Here is a 25,794-nt window from a genome sequence, read left to right on the forward strand (position 1 = left end):
GGCAAAAAATATAGTTTTTGGTGTGCCACAGAATTTTCGTAATTAGTTTGCTTGTGCCATGAGATGTAAAAGGTTGAAAATCGTGGATTTACAGTTTTTCTCTAGGCTTCTGCTAATTCTCCCACCCTCAGTCACTAGTGTAATCCAAAGAGATCTAGATATCCCACAGGCCATCCCATGCATCCCCCACACCAATGCCACCATGCTGATTGAGGGTCAAGCAGGAGGTGGCTGGTACACCGAGGCCCTGGTAAAACCATGCACTCCAGAGAGTGGGAAAGAACTCCTGCGAGAGTCACCTCAGTGAAGTATTAGTGTCCAGCGGTCAGGAGCTTGCCTGGATATTCCCTCCAATGTGAAAAACAGTTAATGCAGCTCACATTCTTTTCTCCAAAAAGGAGAATACAATCAATACCTGTTAGATTTCTTTGGGCTATGGAAGAGCCATGTTCCTCACAGGAATACTGATGTGGTCCAAACACCAGGGAACAGAGAAGGCTGCCTCCTTTGTGGAGCCCAGAGCAGGGAAAGGCCCTACAGCAGGTCCAGGCTGTGGTACAAGAGCACTGATGCTTGGGCCATGCAATCCTGCTGACTCTGCAGTATTGTACAGATCCGTGGTGAGCAAACTACAGTGTGCATGTAGTTCTTGGAAAGTTCTGGTGGGAGAAATGCTACAGAGACCCCTGGGTGCTAAAGGGGGGTTATATTGTCCACTGTGGAGAACTATCGTCTTTTGAGGGACAGTTCCCATTATGGGCCCCAGTAAAGATGGAAAGGGTACATCCCAAATCAAGTCTGAGCAGGAACAGAGAACATAGGTAAGCTGCTGGAGCATGGAGCCCAGATGCCCATGTGACTGTCTGTGGTTGTATTAACATCCCTTCCCCAGCACACACCTGTAGCCATGTGGGGCAAAGTGCCACACAACCAGCCAGAAGTTGCACTTGGTGTATAGATGGGCTGGCTCAGTTGTGAGTATAAGCTGGAATGCCTGGTGGGTCCACTGCAGCCACTTCAGAGGTGGCCTTGGAAGATAGCGGAGAGGAAAAAACTTCTTTCTAATCAGCAGGGATGCAAGTGGTACAGCTGGCATAGAGGAGAAGTAGTCTGAGGTGAAGCAATATAGAGATTCTTGGGCTGAGACCAACAGAATGGCTGGCCAGCCAAGGGCCTGGAAAGAAAAGGACTGGACCGCTAGACACAGGAGGGCTGGAGTAGAGGCATATGGACAGCCATATGGGAGATGCACAGAGTATGAAGATTTTTATATCACATATTAATGCTCATTAGAAAGCATCTTGCCACAGAAGGGACACCAAACAAAGAAGTTTAGACAAAATGACTCAGCCAATTGACATTAGCCAATCATTGTTATGGATCACGCTGGAACTAGAGCAATGGACATATGAATGGAGTGGCCTCAGTGGGAGACTCAGAGACTACACATGGACCCAATGGCAGGGACGCCCACTTCCCAAGGCGGTCTAGCTACTGCCAACTCTGATTAGTACATTCAAAGAAGCCTGCCCACTACTGGGCCATGTTACAGCTTGTGGGGGAGGTCCTTTGCCCTTAAAATGCATGCCTCTCTCTCTTCTGGGCAGCTGGTTGGATGTTATACTTCATATTCTCCAGCCTTGGCCTAAAGACAGTAGTCCATCCTTGGCAGAAACATGCTTACAATGTATTTTTAGAACATATGGACAAATGAAACAGTATTTGAAATTTAAATTTATGTCATTCTGATGGGCTCAAATTTCATGAACTCAAGTTTTATGTACAGAAATATATTAAAAAGAGGGTTCATTAGACAAATTATGTGAAGACAGAGTTTCTATGGAATAGGCTACCTGGTAGTTTTTCTGATCAAACATTTTAGAAAGTTGTTCTCATCATAAACTCTCACTTGTTGATTTTAGCAAAACCAAAAGTCTCATCAACACAGTATCGTCAAGAGAACTTTATGATCAAGCCAGGAAATGTCATTGCCCCATGGTACTGAAAGCCAGGCCTCTGTCTGAAGTGTGTCGAATTCTTGAATAGAACAGGCAGGAGCTGCACAGGAGCCGTTCTGCTTCAGCTTTGCTCTGTCAGTTTGAAACAAAGGCTCAGACAGTAGTTCCTGGGCTTGTAAGGTGACTGACCACTCAGAACAGCCAGAATGATCTGCTGAACAAAATTGTCTGTTTCTGTCAAACCCCATAGAGAGAAACATTTTAAAATGTATTCTGCCTGGAGCTGATTGCATTGTTTCATAGGCAGTTCATCCTACCTACTACCTGGGGACAGCTTCCAACCTATCAATTTTTTTCTTCTTGCAATAAACCAATTTATGATCAGTGAATCGCAGACGGGAAGAGAGTTTATCTGGAGATGGTGAGGAGAATATTTGATTAGCTGACTATTCCCACAACCCTACACATATAGAAAGGTAGTTTATACTATCCATATTTATCCATATTTAATTGGAATGGAAGATGGAATATGCTGTGGTGGGCTGAAATAGGTAATTCAAGGGAAGAGAAAGGATTTTTGTGACTGTTAAACATGATGCAGGCTTCCTAGAGTTAACATTAGACTATATATAAAAAATTAGACTTTTTCATAGATGGTAAACAGTTAGGTATGAAATTTGTATGTTGTCAAAGAAATTTTTGTCAACTCTTAAATGGACATTAGAACCATTCGGTCATCTTCTCTTTGCCTCAAGTAGGCACACCTACTGCTTCAAGTTCAAGAAGAAAGTGGCCAGAAGAGAATATTGGGCCCAGGCTACAGAAAGCTTCTGGAAAAGCTTTAAGGGTCCGTCTCAAATGATCTTTCAATGAATATTAGAACAATGTTCACTCCACCATAAAGCAAATTTCCCCATACTTGGTGTTACGGACTGAATGGTTGTGTTCCCTCAAAATTTATATGTTGAAAGGCCTAACCCCCAATGTGATGGTATTTGGAGAGGCCTTTGATATTGTGGAGGCTTTGGAGGTAATTAGGGTTAGATGAGGTCAAGAGAGTGGTTCCTCATGATGGAATTAGTGCCTTTATAAGAGACCAGAGAGCTAGCTCTCTCTCTCTCTGCCACGTGAGAACAGAACAAAAAGGTGGCCGCCTGCAAATCAAAAAGTAGGCTTTTACAAGACACCAAATCTGCCAGCAACTTGATCTTGGATCTTTAGCCTCCAGAACTGTGAGAAATAAATGTTTGTAAGTTAAGCCACCCAGTTTATGGTGTTTTGTTATAACAACCCAAACTGACTAAGACACATGAGTTTATTTTGGGGTACTCTATGATATTCTCTTGATGTCTATCTCTGCACCAATGCTACACTATTTTATTTTACTATAGACCTATCTGGACATATCTTTCTACCTTGACCTTTATCTTATTTTATCTTATCTAAGAGTGTCTCATCTCTTCTGGGCCCTTTGTTTTCCTTTGTATGTATTGTCTGTAGGTAGTTTTGGGTTATCCAAATATCTGTCATTTGCAATTAATGACAGTTTAATCTTTTCTTTTCTATAACTATGCCTTTTAATTCTTTTTACCCCTACCATACAATGTTGGATATAAATGGAGATAGTGGGTATCCTTGTTCTTCTTGATCTTTAAGGGAATAGTTATATTATTTCACCATTGTTTCTACGTTTACTCTTGGTTTCTTATATCTATCTCATATCAAGCTAACTAAGGTCCTTCATAGTCATATTTTTCTAAAAGTTTTTATAATGACAAGATGTTGACTTTTACAGAATGTTTTATTCTGTATCTATTAAGCAGATCATATGGTTTTCTCCTTTAATATGTTAAAATGTTAAATTATGTTAATTAATTATAATATTAAAATAATCTTGTATCCCTGAGCTAGATCCAACATTTATTATTTTTTATATATTTGTAATACATATTTATATTTTCAAAACCTATTGATAGATTTGTGTAGCAGCAAGGAAAATATATCACTTACATGTCCTGTTTCAAGGAGCATAATTGACTGACGGCCCCAGCTGACAGGAGGAATGCCTGTGGGCCCGGCAGTAGATTCCCTCTCCTCACTGCCCCTCAATTCTGAGCGCACAGATTACATCCCGGTCAGCCACTGACCTGCTTCACCACAGAGGAGCCTGTCCCAGGTTCTGCATATTCAGAGGACGCTGCAGCCCTCCCAGCTTAATGGTCTTTAGAGTATATTGTTGTAAATTCTTTGTCAAGGACCCAAGATCCTGTACAAGGACACAGGTCCACAGGAGCTATCTCAGCAAGTATGATGTGCCACTGCCACTTTAGTAAAAGCTCTCTGTGGTAGTGTGGAGCCAGCCTGTCCCTGTCCCTTGGAAATATTTTCAGGCTGTAATGATGTAAGGCATAAATCAATTTTATTTCTTCTGCCAATTCAATGTCAGAGAGAGCCCTTTGTGCCAGACACAGTCACTGGAACAAAAACCAACTTTCCAAAATTGAGTCCTCAGTTGTATACCTTCTCCATGTTGAACACACACTCTCTCTTTTTTTTTTTAATGAGTACCACAGAGTTCCTTAATCTGACCACTGCTCCAACACGCAATTGTCGAAACCGTATTGCCATGACAGTCTCCTATGTTTCTTATCTCTCCATCTTGATTTCTTACTCCTAAGGTCAACTGTCACTCCCTCCTGACAGTCACTATTACAGTGATCTATGCCTTACCCAGCCAGTTTCTCCTCAGTATTTCCAATCAATCCAGCCCACATCCCTGTTCACAGAGCAGCATTGACAGCTTCAGTGTTTTATTTCTGGCCCTGTAGAAAGAAGCAGGGGGCAGGCTTGTGGGACAGGGTTCATGAAGCCTAAAGCAGTGCACAGGGATGTCCTGTGCCTTCACATTCACTCACATTCAAACTCACCCAGAGCAACTTCCAGTCCTGCAAGCTCCATTCATGGTAAGTGCCCTATACAGGTGCACCATTTCTTATCTTTTATACGGTATTTTTACTGTACCTTTCCTATGTTTAGATAAGTTCAGATAAAAAAAAAAAAAGCCTGGCCAGGCATGGCTCAGCGGTTGAGCGTTGACCCAGGATCCAGGCGATCGGGGTTCGATTCCCGGTCAGGGCACATGCCCGTGTTGCGGCTCCATCCCCAGTCGGGGGCGTGCAGGAGGCAGCCGATCAATGACTCTCTCATCATTGGTGTTTCTATCTCTATCCCTCTCCTTTCCTCTATATGAAATCAATAAAGATATATTTAAAAAAAAATACTATTGTGTTACAACTGGCTACAGTATTCAATACGGTAACACGATGCACAGATTTGTAGCCAAGGAGAAACAGGCTGTACCATGTGGCCTGGGTGTGGTAGGCTACGCCACCCTGGGCTGCATCAGGGTACTCTGCGATGTTTGCAAAATGACAGAATAGCCTAAGGACACGTTTCTCAGGAGGAATCCCCATCACTGAGCGATGCACGACTATAGCTGGTTTCCTCATAAGAAGACACTAGTTAAGGAAAGAGACCTCAGAAGAGACCAACCCTGATAACACCTTGATCTGGGACTTCTAGCCTCCAGAACTGTGGCAAAGTTAATTTCTGTTGTTCGCCCTACCCAGTTGGTGGCATTTGGTTACAGCAGCCCAAGAGGGTGAATACAGACACTATTTTGCTGAAGTCCCGGAGGCTGGACAGAGAGCCTTCTTGGAGGCAGGGCGTCTGCTTTATCCTAGCTTTCCGAGGGGACTGAAAGCTGGTGTCCTCCCAGCCCCCCTCCCCCTCCCCACCTCTCCCCCACCCAGCACACACTCACTCCCTTAGTCTCCCAACCTCAGAAAAGAGATTTAATTTCCTAGCGCCTTCGTCGGGCCTGCTCAGGGGAAGGCGGATCCTCCATTAGGCCGGCTCCAGCTGAAACAGACACCAGACACCTCTCCCAGCTGTCACTGCTGTGAGAAAACGTGGCTAAGCCTTAATTTCCACATTGTTTCCATGGACTCCCTGGTCCTCTTGGTACCTTTTTTCAGACTTACGCTATATGTCATCTATTCCTTTCCCCACCCTCTACTTTATCTCATCTCCTTTAATCTTGGTTAATGTTATAAATAAAAGAACCAAGCATTCATTAATCTTTGCTTTGCCACAGGTGGTGAGAACACAATTTCTTTTTATTAATTTTTCAAAATGGAAGATAAGGAAAATCTTAACAGTATAATTACAGACAAAAATTTTAAAAAAAGACTTAAATAGATTTGAATTCCTAGGAGGTGGGGCACTTCGAGGCTTTTCAGTCGCAGAGAAGGGAGGCCAGCTCATCTTTTTCATTTCAGGGAGGCGGGTTTAGAAAGAACTGTAAGGGTGGGGAGCCCACTATTCTCAAAATACATGGGCAGAGCTCACCATCCTGGCTCCTTTTGCCCTGAAAAAAATTTGTAGCTCCGGTTTAGTTTTTTTGTTTGTTTTTTTGTTTTTTTAATTTTATTTTTGTTTAAAATATTACAGATGTCCCTTTTTCTCCCCAATGAGCCGTTCCACCCCGTCCCTTCCCCCTCTCCACCATTGTCCGTGTCCTTGGGTTGTGCATAGATGCATATAAATTCTTTGGTTACTTTCTTGTTTGCATGTTTTTTAATACTCACCCCAGGATATTTTTTTCATTGCTTTTCAGAGAGGTGGAAGGGAGACAGAGAGAAACATCGATGAGTCGCTTCGACTGGTTGCTTCTCACACACACGCTCAGACCTGAGCTGGAGACAAGCCTGCAACGGAGGTAGGTGCCCTTGGCTGGAATCGAACCTGATACCCTTCAGTCCACAGGCTGGTGCTCTAACCACTGAGCCAAGTTGGCTAGGGCTTGTTTTGTTTATAATAAAAGGTCACATGGTTGAAGAAAACCAACACCAGCCAGTGTCTTCCCTGGAAGATCCTCATAAGCCAAAGGCAGATAGAAATGACAAAGACAGGGAAAGTAGGGTTAGGAGACTGAGGGGAACAGGTGAGAATAGCAAGAGGACAGAAACCAACACCAAAAATCAAATAGGGAAAGTGTCTTAAGGGCCCCCAAACCTGGATGTTTGCTCTAGCAATGCTGATCATGCCTTGCAACATGTCAGTCGTTACAGATGCGAGGGTGAGGGGTGGGGGGAAGGCACACCAAGGGATCTCAGGACTATCCTTCCTTGTAAGGGTAGGATGACCAGGTGTAAATAATCTATTATCCAAATTAGTGCACGTGTGAGTCTGAAAGGGGGCACTGTTAATAAGTAAGCATAAACCAAGACCGCCCTGAGGGAACTAGGACGGAAGGTCACATAGCTGGGCGTCACTTCCCCCGCCCATCCTTTCTTTCCTCACACAGTGCCTGCAGTAACAAAAACCGTGAAAAACACAGCTAACGTTACTTAGCACAGTGCCCAGGTGGGCTCTGCGTGAACTGCCTCACGATTTCCCTCATTAATTCCCGAGAAAGATAGATGTAAATACCTAAAAATTACAACAAATGCCTGCCGACCACATCATTCCTGGAGGAGGGGGCATAACCGTAGTATAGGCAATTGGGACTTTGAGAAGTCCAGGAATTTTCTCAAAGGAGTTTCCCTTCAGAAAAACACAATCCACCATTATAACTTCATTGCCTCCAGGTAAGACCCTCTTTCTTCTTTTTTAAAACTTTAATTTTTTTAACTTACTTTTTAGAGAGAGGGAGGGAAGAAGGGTCATCGATTTGTTGTTCCACTTATTTATGTGCCCCTGACTGGAGAGTGAACCGAGTAAGCTCTAACCATCGGACTACCTACCTGGCCAGGGCCCCTCCCTCTTCTAGTTATCTTAACAGTAACCAGAAACTTTCATGGCTATACCCCTTCATTGTCACTGCTCCAGGTGTTAAAGTTTATTACACTTACAGTTAGCATCACTTCACCACCTGACTCACATGGATTAATCTCATCTCCCAGATGAAAAACTAAGAATTTTCCTTTGTGTCAGCATCATTCCTCCAATGCAAAGGTCTTTAAAAGTATCTATACGTAAATATAGATTTAGATATCACTTACATGCATACATACAAGAAAAGCCAAGTAGTTTCATGTTGGAACTTGATGAACTTGTCCCCTTTCTTTGCATCTTGCTAACAGAAGATGCAGCCTAGTATCCTGCCCGTTGCCCTATGGTTTAACTCCCACAGTGGAGTTTGTACTAATCATATGCTATATAAACCAAAAAAAGGTTTTTTTATTTAGTCAAGTTTTCAAATTTAGGAAGTCTATTTGTTAGAACTGAAATTACATGTGGATATAAACCCAGCTCAAGTCATTTTATGAAAAGATCTACTGTAATTTTTGTACATTATTTTACTATGTATCATTTATTTGTAAATTTTAAAAGAAACTTAATTGGAAAGAAGTGAAGTCTACCTAAAGGACCAAATTAAGAACTATACCTCAAGCATAAATAAGTTGAATTTGTCAAGTTAACTTAAACTTGATTTTTGTGTCAAATCAACCAATAGGACCAAAAAATATTTAACTAAAACAAAGTCTCATAAAATTTAGAGAACTGTATAGGTATTATCAAATAAGTAAGACACCATAAGAGTTTTCCAAAGGTTTATTGAAGCAGAAACAAACTGGTCAGATACTTGTTGGAAAAGAGCAGTTTTAATGGAATTCAAAAATACTTTTTAAAAAGTATTCTAGCACAAGGCTTCTTCGTAAACTAGATTATGTTGTAAACTTCTTTCCTAAATCTCTTAGAAGTGTTGGTTCTTAAGAACTAGAGCTGATTCCTATTTCAAATCTATCTTGCGCTCCTGAAAACTGCAGAAAGGCACTTGAAAGCTGTTTCTGTAAGATATGGGTTTCCTTTTTACTCTGGCTGGTAACAAATTGCTGCACTGAGTGCATGCAGGGTTCACTCCAGATCATCATGATGCTGAGAAGTTTCATTGATGACCTGTTAAAAAAGAGATAAAATCCAAATCAAATATACCACTACATGCTAAAGACTAAACTATCCCAGTAAGCATGACAAAGAAAAATCTTACTAATTATATGCAATTTATTGAGTAAGTTGGAAGGTTATGTTGGTTCTGCAGGACAAGGGTTACAGCTGGGGGTGTGTGGTGACAGATAATATGTAAGATGCTCTTCACCTATAAGCAAAGTAAGTGTGCAATGGAATGTCATGACTAAAAAAAGAAAACTTTTTATAAAGGCCTGTGTTTATCAGGAAGGATGCTGTAATAATTCTATGCAGCAAAGTTTAAAAGTGATTAAAACATATTTTAAGTTCGTGTGCAAGGGAAGATTACATGAGGATTACAATAAATTTCTACCATCCATTTCTTTTCTGGCATAGAGAGGTAACAAGAAAACTACCTGCTTATATGGCATGCATGTCCTTGGGTTACGTAAGAGGGCCTAGCTAGGAGTGTTTAGGGAAGTTGGTATATCCAGAATTAAGACACTGGTAGTCTAATGAAACAGTTCATAAAGCTGGCCTAGAAAGTAACTTAAAGAAGCTGTATTCCCATTTTAAATTAAGGACCACAGAAAAATCCTTAACTGGAAGATTGCTATCTCCCCTTCACATCTAGGAGGCAAATACTTAGTTGGCCGTGTGTAGTGCTGGAAGAAGAGGCCCATTCTCTTTCTAATAGGCACGAGAGAAACTGAAACCTCCTAAATTAGCCGGCTGTATCTGAGCTAGACTTACTGATTTAAAAGGGTATCAGTGCCTGAGATTACTCCAGTTTTGATTTAAAGATACCAACCTGTCCATCTCTCGTTTCAACTGTCTTAATCAGAAGTGTCCGTTTGGAGTGGGTGTCAACCAGAGGGAGGGAATCCAGGTTGGTTTCTGAATAAGCAAAAAAGCCCAAGATGAGTAAACATGAATTTTAAAAAAAACAAGCAAGCATTTTGCCCTAAGAATTACAATTTTTGTTCACAACTGTTTAAATTACTACTCCCAAAATAATTCTAAAGACGATTACTTATTTTAAAACCCAGCCTGACACCCCTGGAGCATCAGGGTGAGATAAACTATTGCAGTGTATGCTCCACCAAGAGCAAGTCAATGGAGTCTGCACAGAAGGTAAGACAGTAGCTGGGTTTGAAAATAATGGAGGTTTTATAGAACTTTCTCTTGTATGGCATTTTTCAAGAATCATAGTAAAAATGAGTGCTGTATAAAGAGAATGGTTATAAGCTACTGAAATTTTTCATAAATGGCAATCAAATACTTACCTCTCAGGTTGAGGGAAGAAAAGGTGGGAAGAGGCAGAGAAATCCTACAAAAGATAAACAGTGAAATGTTTGAGAAATAACTCGAACAACAAGGAATAAGTTTATACACGTCTAGTTTTCATCAAATAAGAAAATTTACTCATGTATTTCGTGAGGGACTAGCTTCAGAAACATTTACCCCTGATTGATCTCATTAATACACTGAAATATTTTACTCCAAGCATTTTCTCCACAGGGGCGGGAGCTGGAGGCCTGAGAGAGTGGGCGGGGAGAGCGCTGGCTTTCAGAGTCATAGCTTCAAATCCCAGCTCTGCTACTCATTCACTGACTAGGGTGAGTTCCTCAGTCTCTCTGAACCTAAGGTTCCTTATTTATAAAAAGCGGCTACCTTGAAGAAATGCTCTAAAGAGGAAATGAGATCCGACGTGTAAAGCAAGTGGAATACCGAGCAAGCGGCAGCTGTCGACCCACGCACAGCAGTCTTTGTTCCATACCTGCTCTCCTCGCCTTCCAGCAGCTTCCTGTAGGTGGCAATCTCAATGTCAAGAGCCATCTTAACATTCAGCAGGTCTTGGTATTCACGGAGGTGACGGGCCATTTCTTCCTTCATGTTCTGAATCTCATCCTGCAGGCGGCCAATAGTGTCTTGGTAGTTAGCAGCTTCGACGGCAAAGTTCTCTTCCATTTCGCGCATCTGGCGTTCCAGAGACTCGTTCTGTGCGGGGTGAGAAAGGTGAAAGGCTTGCCATGTTATTTTCCAGAAAAACCCAGCTATTCCCCAAACCATTTACAGACCACTTGCAACCATTTCCCTTAGTGGCAAATGGTGAACACTCCAATTTTACGTGGAGAACACTAGTATCACTTCCCGTCTTAACAGAAGCAATACTACAAGCTAAAACCTTCAGCTCTCAAGTGCTTTCTGAATCTCTCTTGTCAACTCATTTTCTTTGGATGAAAATATATATTTTCTTCATTGGAAGTTTTGTTCAGATGTCGTCATGAGCTTGGCCCATTGAATGGATCCAAACGCGTTACTTTCCCTCTTTTCCTGGGGTGCGATACTCACAGTTCCTTTAAGTGCATCCACTTCGCAGGTGAGGGTCTGCACCTGTCTCCGGTACTCATTCGACTCCTGCTTCGCCTGGCGCAGGGCATCGTTGTTCCTGTTGGCAGCCTCAGAGAGGTCAGCAAACTGTCGGAAAGGAATTAGAAATGGAGATCACCTAAGTGACTTGCTTCCATCTAAGATTCTACCTAACCTGAGCAAATGGGAAGCTTAAAGATCGCAAACAAAGGCATAAACAAACCAATTTTATATTTTAAGTTCAAGTCTCAATGTCTGCCAAGATATGTCTAAAGTTCTGTTTTGAAAACCAGAGGAAGAGCAGTGGGATGCTGACATGGGTAGTTCCAAGTAGAAAGTCACTCTACTGCCCTCATTTTAAAAGGGCAGAGGTCAAGGGCATGGTGTTGGGGTTGACTCGGAAGCAGAATCAGAGAAGAGTAATGGGAAGGGAGCCTGCTGTGAATGGTGGAGAGGCTGTAGCAACAAATACAACTCGAAGTCAGAGCTTTCTGACTGGAGCTGAAGGGTATTTAGGAACCGCAGGCGGGTACAGTGTTCGCAGAACAAAATGTGTCCCTCTTGTTCTAGCCGCACTGCCTTGCTCCATACCTTGGACTTGTACCATTCCTCAGCCTCCTGAAGGTTCTTGGCGGCCACACTCTCATATTGCTGACGCACGTCACGCAGCGCAGCCGTGAGGTCCGGCTTGGAGACATCCACATCGATCTGGACGTGCTGCTCCTGGATCTGGGCCTGTAGCTCATGGATTTCCTACAAACAGAGCCGATGGAAGGTGAGCCGTGCCGACGATGGAAACGGCTCCACCCATGATCATTCACGGAAAGTGACTCCGCTTACCTCATCGTGGAGTTTGTTCAAAAAGGCAATCTCTTCTTGCAAGGTTTCCACTTTACGCTCAAGGTCAAGACGGGCCAAAGAAGCATTGTCAACATCCTATTTTGAAAAGAGAAAAGATGGGACATGGAGGATGCTGAAGTTTAGGGCCTATCTCATTTATTCATTTTAAACTAACTATGTGAGCTTATTGTCTTCGCTATAGAAGGGTGTTAACAAATTTATGACCTTCAAATAGGAAAAATCACCCAGTGCCCAATATACTATGCTTTCTTCTCTTCGCTGATAAATTTGAATTGTGACCCACTGTGTTGTATCAAGGTAGCTAATAGACAATTTAAAAATAAATAAATGTATGCCAACATGGTGAGCTACACTCAAGAAATTATTACTAAATCTACACTATACCAGTGGTTTGTTTTTTAATCTAAAAAATCAATGCCACAGCATTTTAAATATATATATCTTTATTCATTTCAGAGAGGAAGGGGGAGAGAGAGAGAGATAGAAACATCAGTGATGAGTCATTGATGGGGTGCCTCCTACACGCCCCCTACTGGAGATGGAGCCTGCAACCCAGGCATGTGCCCTGATTGGAAATCAAACCTCGATCTCCTGGATTATAGGTCAACCGCTGTGCAACACTGGCCAGGCAAAGCCATAGCATTTTAAGATTTTTTTTTTGGTAATGTCATGGAATAAGGTGGTGACAGGAGTTGACCAGATCTCATAACTTCATAAATACATGAGTTCATATAGAACAGAAACTCCTGCTTCAAAAGTTTTAGTGTATACCTAAGCTCTTTTTCCTCTCTACTCAAATCATCTGAAACGTATCATTATGATCCAAAGCAAATACATGGTCATCTGGCATTCAGGTTACATGGCTAGATTTATACCCTAGTTTAGGATGGGCAATGGCAAAGATGCAGGACAGGCAAATCAGGAAAGAAATGTAACTGTGAGCTCTACTTGCTTTGCTTTCTCTGGTGGACATTTTCCCCCCTGAATCTCCTCTGTCTCATCCTACAAGGGTGTGCCCTCCTCTCACTCAGCACTGTGCCTGTCAATTCAGTTGCTTAGCTTGTTTCAGAATGACTAGTCAAAACACTTACATATAATGAAACTACTGTATATGTAGGATTCTTGCTGCTCTGGCTCTCCTTCTGAGTTGCCACCACTTGTAAACTGCTACATTCCGAATCAGAATATGTATTTACATCTCAGGTTTTATTTCCCCTCAAGGGACTATCACGAGGATTTTTATACCTCTTGTCTTATAAGCGATTATATTTGCTGTACAGTTTATAGCCTTACAGTCTTAAAATGTTGAGACCCTTCTATCGCCTGCATGGAAAAATGAATGAGGAATGGGTGATGATAAAAAAAAAAAAAAAAAAAATCAGGCTTGGGGGAAAAAAATTCATTTTTGCATATTGTTAAGCCCTAAAAAATGATATAAAAGACAATTTACTAGTCTCTATAAAGAAGTGCAATGTGACATTCTACTTCAATAAAGAGAATTATGAGGGATGTTACCTAATTCCTAAATAGACCTTTTATACCAATATTGTTTTATATTAACTCACTACTCTAAGGAAAACCTTAACAGATGTAATGATCACACATTGTTGTGTTTAAATTAATTTGGCAAACGTATTTCTGCTTCAAATGTTATTCTAGGCCTTTCATGTGAGAGCACTTTTATAGCCAATCCCAGTAAGTGTCCAGGAGAATAAAACTGTGCTGGGAACTCTTCCTGCTTTTGGACTTCAATTTTAAGTTACGAAATCATTTAAGTTCATCTCAGTTTGGAACAAAAAAAACCCCTTTAATGAAAATTCCACTCTTCAGCCTTAGGGTTATTTTTTATTTATGGAGAGAATACTAAATAATACAAGGATCCAATAAAGAAAGGTCTTTCAAATGTGAGGCATGACTGTAGCTTTAAGAACTTTTCACATCACATACTTCACAAGTCTAGGCCAGATATGAGATAACGGATGTTAGCAAATACTTGTGTCCAATTAGAACTGTGCTTACATCATTACATATTCAATAAGAATGTAGCCTGTTGCAAAGCTTCTCTTAGGAACACAAAGGCTCCTATTATTTCTGTCCAGAGCCACCACACTAGCCAGAATGTCTGTTTCTACATTCCATAGTGCAGCCCAGGGAAACCATTAATACCTTTCAGCCAGGGGACAGATGGCTCCTTTTCACCCTTTATTAGATCACGAAATAGTTGTGCATAGCGATGCTTTCATCTAATTTTAGTGCCCAAACAGAACTTAAAACTTGCTGGCTTAATGACAGTTAAACTAAGTTTCTTATGCTACAGCACGGTTTTCAGTTTTAACTACAGGGCAGAATTGCACTTTCTGAGGCCTTGTAAAAGTTAGCTAACTTAGCAAACTGCAATCTAACTCAAAATGTAACTGTTCGAAATAAGAATATCAATGTGTTGCAAAATCAAAACGGGGGAAAAAAAGTGTTTTTCGAAGAAATTTGGAAACAAAGTAAAAATTTAAAGACTCTCTCTCCGTCTTAAGGGACGGCTGAAATCGTCCAAGGGATTTTATCCCGAGAGGGCCCCAAATGGGGCCTTTCTGCCACTAGGGGGCCTTGCGCACAGGCAGGAAGTTTTGCACTGCTTAAGCTTGGGGAAAGTCACTTCTAGAATTGCCCGTGGCTGTGGGTTGGGTGGGCGCGTGGGCTCCGGTGGTTGCGAGTGGGAGAGGATTTACAAACCTGTCTGAAGGACTGCAGGGTGCCTTCCGCTTCCTCTCTCTGAAGCATCTCCTCCTGCAACCTGAAAGAGTTGCACATTAATCAAAGGGGAACTGGGAAACCGCCAGGGGCGGGGCGGCCACACCCAGCCACCAACTCTCCGCCGCGCGGTACACAAGTCGGTGCGCCACCTCTGCAGGCAGTCGGCGAGCGACCGCGGCTTTCAGGACCGCCACCCTCGGCAAGTTTTACCGGGACCTGGGCCGCAGCGTGGAAAAACAATCACTGTCGCCGCACGGACCTGCGAGGCGAATGCCTCCCCTCCGCCCCCGAGGAGCCTTGGCAACCCTTTGTCTCTCTGGCAGCACAGCCATCCATTCCCCCCTCCGCCGCCCCAGGGCTGGCAGCCCGCCAGGAGGGGCCGGGAAACTTTCAAAAAGTTGGGGAGATATCACGCTCAGAGTTTGCACGGGCCATCTACTCCAAAGTGGTAGTTTCAAGAAATCTGTAACTTGAAACGGGCGTTCTTAGGCAATGAAGGGGGAAGGGGGCGGTGGAGGGGAAACGCTAACTGCAACCGCTTGGTTCTGGGTGGGGCTGCCTCACCGCAGCCACAAACCGGTTCCCCCTCTGTCCCCACCCCAATCCCCGCCGCCGCCCCCGACCACATCCCAGGGTATGGCAGCTCCCGGGGGGGGGGGGGCGGTCCCCTCTCCCTGCCCGAGGCCCGCGGTGGGCGCAGCCTTACTTCTCCCGGAGCCGCATGAGGTCCTCTGCCAGGTTGTCGCGCTCCACCTCGACGCGGGCCTTCTCGTTGGTGACCTGTTCCACCTGCCGGCGGAGCTCGCGCATCTCCTCCTCGTAGAGGTCGCCCAGGCGGGACTTGCCCTGGCCCTTCAGCTGCTCGAGCTCAGCCCGCAGGATCTTGTTCTGCTGCTCCAGGAAGCGCACCTTGTCGATGTAGTTGGCGAAGCGGTCGTTCAGCTCCTGCAGCTCCACCTTCTCGTTGGTGCGCGTGTTCTTGAACTCCGCGTTGATGGCGTCGGCGAGCGAGAAGTCCACGGAGTCCTGCAGCAGCCGCATGCCGGGGCCGCTGCTCCGCAGGCGCACGGCCGAGGAGCGCGTGGCGTACACGCCGCCCGGGGACGACGAGTAGACGCTGCGGCTGGTGCTGGGGCGCAGCGCGCTGCCCAGGCTGTAGCTGCGGGAGGACGAGGTCACAAAGCTCCTGCTGGAGCTCGGCCGGCTGCCGGTGCCGGGGCCGCCGAACATCCTGCGGTAGGAGGAAGACGACATGGACCTGCTGGACATGGCTGCGCAGGGTGGCGGCGGACTGGGCGGCGAGGACTGGCTCCCGGCGGAGGCGAGCGAGGGCGCGGCGGGCGTGGACGGTGGGAGCGCTGCTGCGTCTCTGGCACGGGAACCCCGGAGCAGGAGTGGCAGAGGACGGGACCCCGCCAAGGGCGCAGTTTTTATAACCTGTTACCTTCCCTCCCACTATCATCCCAGCCAATGGGGACCCGGCAAGTAGCGGGGAGGGTGGGCCAGGGGGTTGGGGCGGGGGCTCCCTGGAGTCTTCCTCCACCCGCCCGCTATGTTCTTCGGGACTGAGCACTATCCCGTTACTTTTTGGCTGGATTAGGACTTTCGGGGACTTTCCTGATGAGGACCCGAGCTCCGCTCACCCCTGGGTCCTGAAAAAAGGCGTCGTCGTCGAGGGCTGGGGGAAAGCGCCCCGAACTGGTTCAAAGGGGTCCCTAGCACCGCGCCAAAGAGGCGTGGGAGGAGGCGCGCGGGTGGGAGGGGCGCGCCGCCGCCCGGCCGCGGTTGCTGGGAGGGAGCGGGTGGGCTGGGTGGGGAGACCCGCGGGCACGGGAGCTGGACGAGCGGGAGTCCGGGATCCGGCGGCTCGGGAGGCGCCGAGGAAGAAACAAAGAGCGCCCGAGATTGGAGCTCGAGGTGGTGGGCTCGCCGCCCAGGGCGCGGAGCTCGGCCCCGCGCAGCCTCGCGCGCAGCGCGATTGCAAAGCAGGGACATCGTGGGCCCGCGTCTCGCTTCGCCCTCTGGTCTTAGGGCAGCTGTTCTGAGACCTAACGGGCTGGGTTCGGCTCTGGACCGCGCGCACGTCCGGGCGGCTGCGGAAGGCGGCGGGGGAGCCGGGGTGGGGTCGCTGAGTCACAGGCGCTGAATCACCGCGCCCTGTGCCCCGCGGGGACCGGGCTTCTAGCGGTTCTCCTGAACCGTTAGATGGGAGGGACTCGCCTCCCCGCGCCCCACGCGCAGCTCGTCCCAAACTTTCACCCAACTCGAAGCTGGGCCTCCGCCTTCTTGTGTGCGGTTCGCCTGCGGGGGAGACGAGGGCGCCTCGAAGTTCTTCAGAACTCGCCAAAGCCTGGCTTTACTCCAGCGCGCGGACTCCTCCTTGGCAAGAAATTTCTGCAGACCCTCGACAGGCGTCTCCGACGGGCTTTTCTTGCCAAGTTCCCCCCATCCTTCCCTCCGGTCGCCTCCCCCCTGCCCCGCCCCCTATGCACCCCGTGAAACCACGCCCGGCTTTGGACACCATTGACAGTTCTGGGTGAAAGAGGAAACGCGAGTCTGTAGTTTCAAAATGAAATTCGGCGATCATTGTTTTGTGTGTGTGTGTGTGCGCTACAGCGCGAGTCACTAAAGGTATATAGCCTGCGCCAATTATGAAATTAATTAGGTGTTGCTTTAAAAGCCCAATTTGGTTAATGAAGGCAATTATATAACTCAAATGTCAGAATGTTTGGGGGAAATAGATTTATGCGTTCATTTCGGTTCAGCATTGCACACTGCAGGATGCCGGGGACTTGACCCGAAAACATCACAGGTCGTTTTGGCCTGTTTTCCAGGTTTCTTGCAGATACAACTGCAGAGCAAAATACTTTTGGTCCAGGGCACCGAGGCAGTGTTCAGAACCCTGGCATCCAGGACCAGACCTCTCCAGGTAAATCGCTCAAGGGCGATTGTTGCAGTGTTAGTAACACGCAGGACAGAATGTCTTCCTAAAGGGGGAGGAAGGCAGCAAAGGCAAGCCAGCCTTTGTTATCTAAGTAGTAATTTAAAAATCGCAAGTTGTTTGTTGTTGTTCGGTTTAGAGAATTACAGAAAGGATGGGCTCCAAAACCTCTGTAAAGATGGAAACATTGATTCTGTAGTGAACAGATGGGGGGGCGGGGGAGTAAAATCCTTCCCTCTGATTTTTTTTTGGGGGGGGGGGCCAGTATTGAAGGTTACCTGGCATTTAAGAAAAATAGTTTAGAATCAAAAGGCGGGTTTATTCTAGCTTCTCTGTACAATCCTCTTTTAGGCAATCTTTTGTTTACCTCATTTCAGTTAGTTCTGGCTGATGGCGCTGCCAAGGTCGAGATGCAGGACCCTTTGCTGCACAACTCTCCTACTGCGGGTTTTTTTTTTTTGTTTTTTTTTGAATTCTCTGGTCACTGGAGGCTGTGGGTCCCCCCCAAGGAGCATTCCTTGGCTCCGTGCCCTGGCAGACTCGCTGTGCTCCACGTTACCATCTTGTTCTCTGAGAGCCCTTTATTCAGGCCCAGCAAATGTCACCATTGTGAGCTTGCCCGGAACCCTTAGGATGAGAAAAAGCCATCTCAATATGGGGGAAGACCTTACTCCCACCTAAAATGCTGATCCCAGGGCAATGCTATCGGGACGCCTGCTGACTGACTCACTACGGAAAATGAGGGCAAGGCTGTGGCTTGGCGTGGCAGTGTGCCCCGCTGGTGACCACAGCAGATTCCTGGGCTGTGGTGACTTCCTCTGGCATGACTCTGGCCCTCCTCATCATCTGAGGGATTCCTTCTCCACTCTCAACTGTTCCCAATCTGTGTTTCTCAGGGCTGTGAAATGTTTACTTGCTGTTGTAGCTCAGGCTGCTGTAACAACATACCTCAGGCTGGTGGCTTAAGTGGCAGACATTTATTTTTCACATCTCTGGCGGCAGGAAGCCCAAGATCAAGGTGCAGGCAGATTTGCTGTCTGATGAGGACCTGCTTCCTGGTTTGCAGACAGCTGCCTTCTTGCTGTGTCCTCACATGGGGGAGAGAGCAAGCTCTGTTCTCTCCCCTTTCTTATACAGGCACGAATCCTATCATACGGCTCTACCCTCCAGGTCACATCTAAGTGTAATTACCTTCCAAAGGCTCCATGTCCAAATACCATCGCTTTGGAGATTAGGCCTCCAACATACGAATTTGGAAAGGGAGGAGGGACACAAACATTCAATCCAAAGCACTTGCCATATAGCTCATGCACAAACACACACACACACACACACACCCCTACAGTGTTTGGTGTGTCTTAGCTCTTAGAAATTGCCAGAGCTTGGGGTGGGCTGTAGAGTGTAGAAGAGTGAAAGTTACAAAAGTACTTTTACTCATTTATGTAGAATGCATGAGACTTTTGGAAAACAATTTCCTTCTGAGGTCAATTACACAGTGCCTGGCACAGTGCCTCGGCCAGTGGGGCGGAGTCACCACGGAGAGAAATCGCTACGTCTGAACTAACATCCGTGAGCATCATAGCGAATCCTGCTGTATACGCAGCCCAGCTTCGTACCTTTTGGAAGTAAACAGTATGCAGACATAGCTTCCTTGGTGTTCATATTTATTTTTTGATTGCTGTGAATACCTGTCTTAGGAGTATTTTTAAATGCTGGACTGTGAAGCTGCTTTAAACACTGCACGATGTGAGTTGTGTATAAATAAGGACACAGTGGTACGGCCTGTCAGCCAAGCGTCAACATTACCAAATCTAAAGTACTAACAGCGATTTTGGAATTTGCAAGCTCGGGCAATGTCATTTGAATGGGGTGATGTGACCTGACAGACCGGCCGGCCGTGTGGAGAGGAGCTTAGTGACCTGTGGGAGCTTTAGGAGAGCTGGCTGGCAGGTGGCCGCGCCAAGAGGACAGATTCCAGCAGGACCGCCTGGATGGAATGTAACAAATGAGATGATGAATTAAAAGGGGTAGTGAAAGGCATGGCAAAACGTAAAAGGCATGGTAATAATGATAATAATATGATAAATGCTTCAAGTCTTGTGCCTACTGGGTGGCAGGAACTTCGCATGCATTTAATTTAGCTTAATTGCTCTCGTAGCATACTGCAAGATAGATTTGATCAGTCATTTTACAGATAAGAAGTCTAACATGCAGGCTAACAATTTGCTTGTGGTCCTATAACTTGTAGGGGAGGAAGGGAGGAGGCAAGAATTTGAATTGAGGCCTTTCTGACTCCAAACCCGCTCATCTCTTTGCCCCGATGATGACATTTCGCTTACTGTCAACCGACTCAATTCGCAAATATTATTCAGGACCCTACTGTGTTCCAGGAACTGAAAAGACAGGATAACTCTCAGGTTCTGTTGCAAAGGAGCAGATTCCTAGAGGAGTTTCGCAGATACTTAGAATACCATGTTTTATGTTAGTCAGAGGATGTAACAGGGACACGAAGGGAGTCTGGTTTTCACCTGCACTCTGAATCCTTACTTTGAGAGTTAAACATTTTCACCTAGATTCCTTCCTGTCACTTCAAAGGCAGCATGTCCAAAGCTGGGCATAGCTCATCCCATACCCTAAAACCCACCAACCACAGCAGCTTCCCCTCCTCACTTCCTTGTCTTTTCAGGGCAACACAGCAAACTACCAAGATTGGAAACTTCCCTCATTATTGCGACTTCTCCCTCTTGGATCACTCGGATCCAGTGGGTGTCCTGCCCCACTGCTTCCTGTGTCCACTCGTGTTGTGTTGCTGTCACTCATCCATACCTCATCCCCGCAGCACTCTAACTGGCTTCCCTTCCTCCAGGCTCTCCTTACCCCCACCAGTGTGTCTGTCTTCAAGCCACAACCCCTTTTCTTAACTGCATTTGTAAGACTCCCTGAAGATCCGAAGTGAACCAGCCATTCCCTCCTTAGAATGTAAGCTCCATGAGGGGAGGCACTTTTCTCTCTTTCGTTCACTATCCTATTTTCAGTGCCTGGAGAGAAAGAAGCCTGATACACTTTTGAATGTATGAACTGATGCAGGAATAGTTCAGAAAGGGAGGGAGGGAGGGAAGTTGGGAGGGAGGGAAGTTGGGAGGGAGGGAAGGGGCTAATATTTTCTTTTTTTTTTTTTTAAACACATATCTTTATTGATTTCAGACAGAGGAAAGGAGAGGGAGAGAGAAATAGAAACATCAATGATGAGAGAGTCATTGATCGGCCGCCTCCTACACTCCCCCAGTTGGGGATCAAGCCCGCAACCTGGGCATGTGCCCTGACCAGGAATCGAACCCCGATCGCCTGGATCCTAGGTCAATGCTCAACCGCTGAGCCACGCCCGGCTGGGCTGGGGCTAATATTTTCTAGTGCTTATTATGTTCAGGCATTTTGCTAGTCACTTTACATGTGACTGCATTTAATCTTTACAGGCTAATATGGTTCACAGATTTTATTCACTTATTCAAAACATGTTTATTGAATATTTACCATGTGCCAGGCTCTCTGCTAGACCCTGGGAATAGTCAACAAGGCAGGATTAAGGTGTGCACTCTCAGAATGCACTCAGTTGTTCGCATATGAGAGACAATACTCAAGTAAAAGAACAAAGTATTTACAATTGGTAATAAAGATGATGAAGGAACCAGAAATTTTGCTGCAGAGGAGGTTGAAACTCAGCTGTGGCCTTCGAAAGCCATACTAAGTGTACAGGTTCATCCTTGTTTCCACTGCTCCCCACCAGACAGCAATTCCAGTGGGGCCCCAAGCCTCCCTCTGCTCCATAAATACACCACATTTCCCCACACGCAGGTCTTCTTTCATATTCCATTCAATAGGTAGGTGTTACTCATTTTCTGCCTGCCAGGCTTCTTAGTATATTCAGGTAAGTGACAAACTTTTAATGCCCCTGGGGAGCTCCTAACTTTGTGAAAGGATTAGGAACCACATAAAGTGCTGTCGTACACAGCAGAATGTGGCCAGCTAGTGACCTGATGGAGACATGAATGGTATACTGAAGGGCTTCGATGGAGAAATAATCATGTCTATTTGAGGGAGATCAGAATATGCAGTTAGAAAGGTGGTATTTGAGGAATGCATATGATTTTTACAGCTTACATGGTAGAGAAAGCATGTTTAAAACCGGTGAGAGTATACGCAAAGATGGCATAGATGACAGAGTTCGGGGACATTTAGGGACTAGCAAGACCCCCAGGGTGGCTGGATGGTGGAGCAGTTGTGGGGAGAAAGGGAATTGAGAGCTAGCACGGGACCATGCATTGGGGGACGGAATGCCAGAGAGAGGAGTTTATGATTAATGTGGGGGGCAATGGGAGTTTACTGCTTCTGGGATGAGGTCAGGTGAATGAGAAAAGGAGTCTGACCTTGGGGGACACAGTGGTGATGAAGGGGGATGGTTGTTAGAGGCTGTGAAGTTAGAGAGAGGACAGGCAAGTCACAGGACTCTGAGCCTTCTGGACAGAGTAACGGAAGAGAGTGGATGCGTTAGACACAGAAAAAAAATGTAGGTGGAAAATTAATTTGAAGTGGAGCGTAATTCGTTGAAATCCCTTTACCTGGAAGTGTCTTCCCTTCTCTAGTCTATATAAAGTCTAACTTTATGGGGAAGGTGGGGTGTAAGCTGAACCCTGCAGTTTTACCCTTTACAGCGGTTCTAGCTTGTTGACATAAGTTAATATCAGTTGCCTTATATTGTTTCTTATCTGATGTGAGAGTATTGGCCTGGTCTCCACAGTCGATGAAAAATCAGGGACTTCTTCAGTTTCCTCTAAAACAGTGTTTTAAAGTTCAGAGAAAAAGAAGCTTAAAGACCAACTCCTAGAAATATCTTTGAATCTTTTTGGGGGGGAGAAAAACCAGTTTTCCATAGGACTATGTATAATTTATAATTTCATCAAAGTCTAATGCATGATTTAAGACTAAGGAAAGAGAAGGTGGTAAGTATGTAGGAGTCACAAAAGATGTTAATTAATATATAGAGAAAAACCTAGTGCCCTCCTCCCCAAACTCAAGTCGATTTTAGACAAAGGCATGAAGCTCCATTTTCAGGCTTCATTCACCTGATCCAAATACAAAACCAAACCAACCCAGTTATAAAAACAGGACCTTATTTGAAAGAGACCTGACCAATACAGTCACAGTTTAGCGAGACTACCACAAAAACACATGCAGGTATCTGACCCTTGGCCTATCATGTTGTTTTTACCTTTTTCAGGTTTCATATTTCTGATTAGCTAAGTACTGGAAATATGCCCTCTAATGTGACTTATATGGACATGTGGAATAACTGCAAAAAATATCATGGAACCTGAGCGTAATAAAGATTCAATACATTTTCTTCATGGTATAAATTATGAACAATTGTTCTGATATAATATTGTAATTTATCCATCTGCCACCTCTGGAACTTTAGGAGTTTAGACATGTGTGAAGAGAATACAGTGCAGAAATATGTGCATGTGTAGATCAGGGTTTTTCTTTTGCTCGCTCTGGGTTGGTTTTCATCGTCCGTGAAAACCAGGCCTGCTGTGATTGCATTATTAGAATCGGAGTCTGACCCAGATAGGAAAGCTAATGGTAATCATAGTGATTGCTTGCATATACAGAGACCTTATTGTATGCCAAGTGTTAACTTATTTACCATGTGTTAAGTTATTTAATCTTCACAACAGCCCTATTAGACATATGAGGAAAGTCAGTCACAGTAAGTGAAGAACAGAGAAAGTAAGTGACTTACTTAGGCTCACACAGCCAGGAAGTGGCAGACCTGGGATTTGAACCCAAGACTTCTGGATCTAGGCTCCACGCTCTAAATTTCACTGTACTGTGGTACCTTATGTGTCATGGTGTTTTTGTACTACTGTTGGTGACGTCCCCACGTCTCTTTGGCATTTTTATCATAGTGCCCATCTATCTCTTTGGACTTCTTTTTTTCCTGTTCTGCTGTAGCAATAGGACCCATTTGACTTCAGAGAATATAATGTCCTTAATGAATCATCCAGAAATTTAGGGGTTTTCTGTGGAGTTCTCATTTCTTAATTCTGACTCAACCCACCAGCATGATTTGATCTACATGGCATATGACTCCTGCATACAATTAGATGAATAAAAATCCTTAACCACGTTTGCTAGTGGAAAAGAAAGAAACTGCCCACATTTTTGGAACACATAACCCTAACCCATACTTACTCAGGATTAGTTTGAATTTTAGGGAGATTTGTTAACATGTGGGGTACTGATATGGTACAGTCCAAGAATCATGAAAGAGTTGTGTGAAATGAGAGGTTCAATGAGTTACAGGACAACCAAGATTCTCAAGGCCAAACTAAAGCAACACGACTGATAACACACGTGAGCTTACTGCCCAGCTTTTAAAATTTTTTGCACAATACTAATCTCATTGCCATTGCATCTAAGATTTTTTCCAAGTAATGCTCATCAACACCAGCTCTATTAATGACTTAATTAATTTATTTGCATGACTCCATTTTATTTTATTTTATTATTTTATTTTATTATTTTCTTCTTAATTTTATTTTTGTTTATCTATTTTAAAATAGGGCATTTTTAAAGTAGTCCACATGTGCCCTGGCCAGTGTGGCTCAGTTGGTTGGCGCATCGTCTGGTACACCGGAAGGTTTTGGGTTGGATCCCTGGTTGGGATGTGTGTGAAAGGCAATGGGTTGATTCTCTCTTCCTCTCTCTCTCTCTCTCTTCCTCTCTCCCCCCCCCCCCCCCATCTCCCTTACTTTCTCTCTGAAATCAATATGAACATATCCTCGGTGAGGCTTAAAGGGGAAAAATAAGTACTTCACATGTGTACAAAGGCAAGAGCGACAAAGATGACAGTCCTTAGTAGATCCAAGGGTAAAAGAATGCACGGACGCGTTAAACAGCCTGGTGAAATCCTACCTCAGTAGTGGCCCAATTACTTAGCAGATGGGATTGTTCTGAAGAGAAGTAGCGACCCCCTTCAGTCAGTGTATTTTGAGTCCTATTGTATGCCTGGCTCTCTGCTGGGTGCTAAGGACCCAGAAATGAATCCAGCACTTTCCTTTTGCTCAGAGAGCATCTGGTCTGCTTCTCTTTTCTCTGTTAAATCATTTTGTCTGCAAGTCGTACATGGACATTCTGCCACATGGAGACCTGGTTTAACATAACCATTTCCCCTTCAAGTTAGAATGAAATAACATTGACTTTTACTCTGAAATCCATGGGAACGTAAAGTTTCCTCTTCTGTTGTCCTTGATAAAATACAGCATAATAACTAGTTGCTGGGTTACTACATAAAACACAGGCCCCAAACTGCAGTGGGGAAGAACAGTTAGCAATTAAGTAACGGAAATGACTAGTGGGTTTGAAACCCAGCACAGTGCCCATGCACTTAATAGTCAAGCATCTAGGTTATTTAGGCAACTTTTATCACTAAGGAAGTCGTTCTGGTGACTCATGCTTATACAGAGCGACTTCTTTTAAAACTGGTGTATTCAGTGACCTTACCACGATGCATCTCTTTTCCTTTTCTTTGGGCTGGGACAGAAAAGGTACATTTGGATGGCGTAGGTTTCTTACTTAGTAGTATGTTATTCACTGGCTGGCCCATATTTTGAAATTTAATGGACTCGTGGTGATCAGAGTAAAAGGTCAGTAATTTCTGCAAAATATTGCTCTATTAAATAACAGTAGAACTAACAGCTTATTTTCTGAGCAGAAATGTTATATCTTATAATAAATTTCTTGTCAGTTTCATTTGGTTATTTAATGGAACAGTTTTATTTAAAAATACTAGTCACATTTTTTGTAAACTAGAATATTGAAGTACTTTATACCATTATATAAAATGCCTTACTTATTTCAAAGAGATAAAACATGGAATTAAAG

The 25,794-nt window shown here is 44.7% G+C and overlaps 1 protein-coding gene across 1 annotated transcript; it reads right to left on the bottom strand.

Moving 5' to 3' along the window:
* Positions 1 to 8,561: 8,561 nt before the first annotated feature.
* Positions 8,562 to 16,381, bottom strand: VIM (vimentin). The gene is made up of 9 exons (XM_081147691.1): positions 15,619 to 16,381; positions 14,892 to 14,952; positions 12,144 to 12,239; positions 11,895 to 12,056; positions 11,286 to 11,411; positions 10,711 to 10,931; positions 10,217 to 10,260; positions 9,742 to 9,827; positions 8,562 to 8,921 (listed from the first exon to the last, which is right to left on the bottom strand). The coding sequence occupies exons 1-9, from the start codon at positions 16,179 to 16,181 to the stop codon at positions 8,880 to 8,882; spliced, it is 1,401 nt and encodes a 466-aa protein (XP_081003817.1). The 5' UTR covers positions 16,182 to 16,381; the 3' UTR covers positions 8,562 to 8,879.
* Positions 16,382 to 25,794: the final 9,413 nt, after the last annotated feature.

Source organism: Miniopterus schreibersii (assembly GCF_964146895.1).
Source record: "Miniopterus schreibersii genome assembly, chromosome: 1".
NCBI lineage: Eukaryota > Metazoa > Chordata > Mammalia > Chiroptera > Miniopteridae > Miniopterus > Miniopterus schreibersii.

Coding starts and splice junctions, on each gene's coding strand:
- VIM (XM_081147691.1), bottom strand. CDS start 16,181: ATGTCCAGCAGGTCCATGTCGTCTTCCTCCTACCGCAGGATGTTCGGC. Junction 12,240..14,891: donor CCCTGCAGTCCTTCAGACAG/GTTTGTAAATCC, acceptor TTTTCAAAATAG/GATGTTGACAATGCTTCTTT. Junction 10,261..10,710: donor CTGGAAGGCGAGGAGAGCAG/GTATGGAACAAA, acceptor TATCTTTTGTAG/GATTTCTCTGCCTCTTCCCA.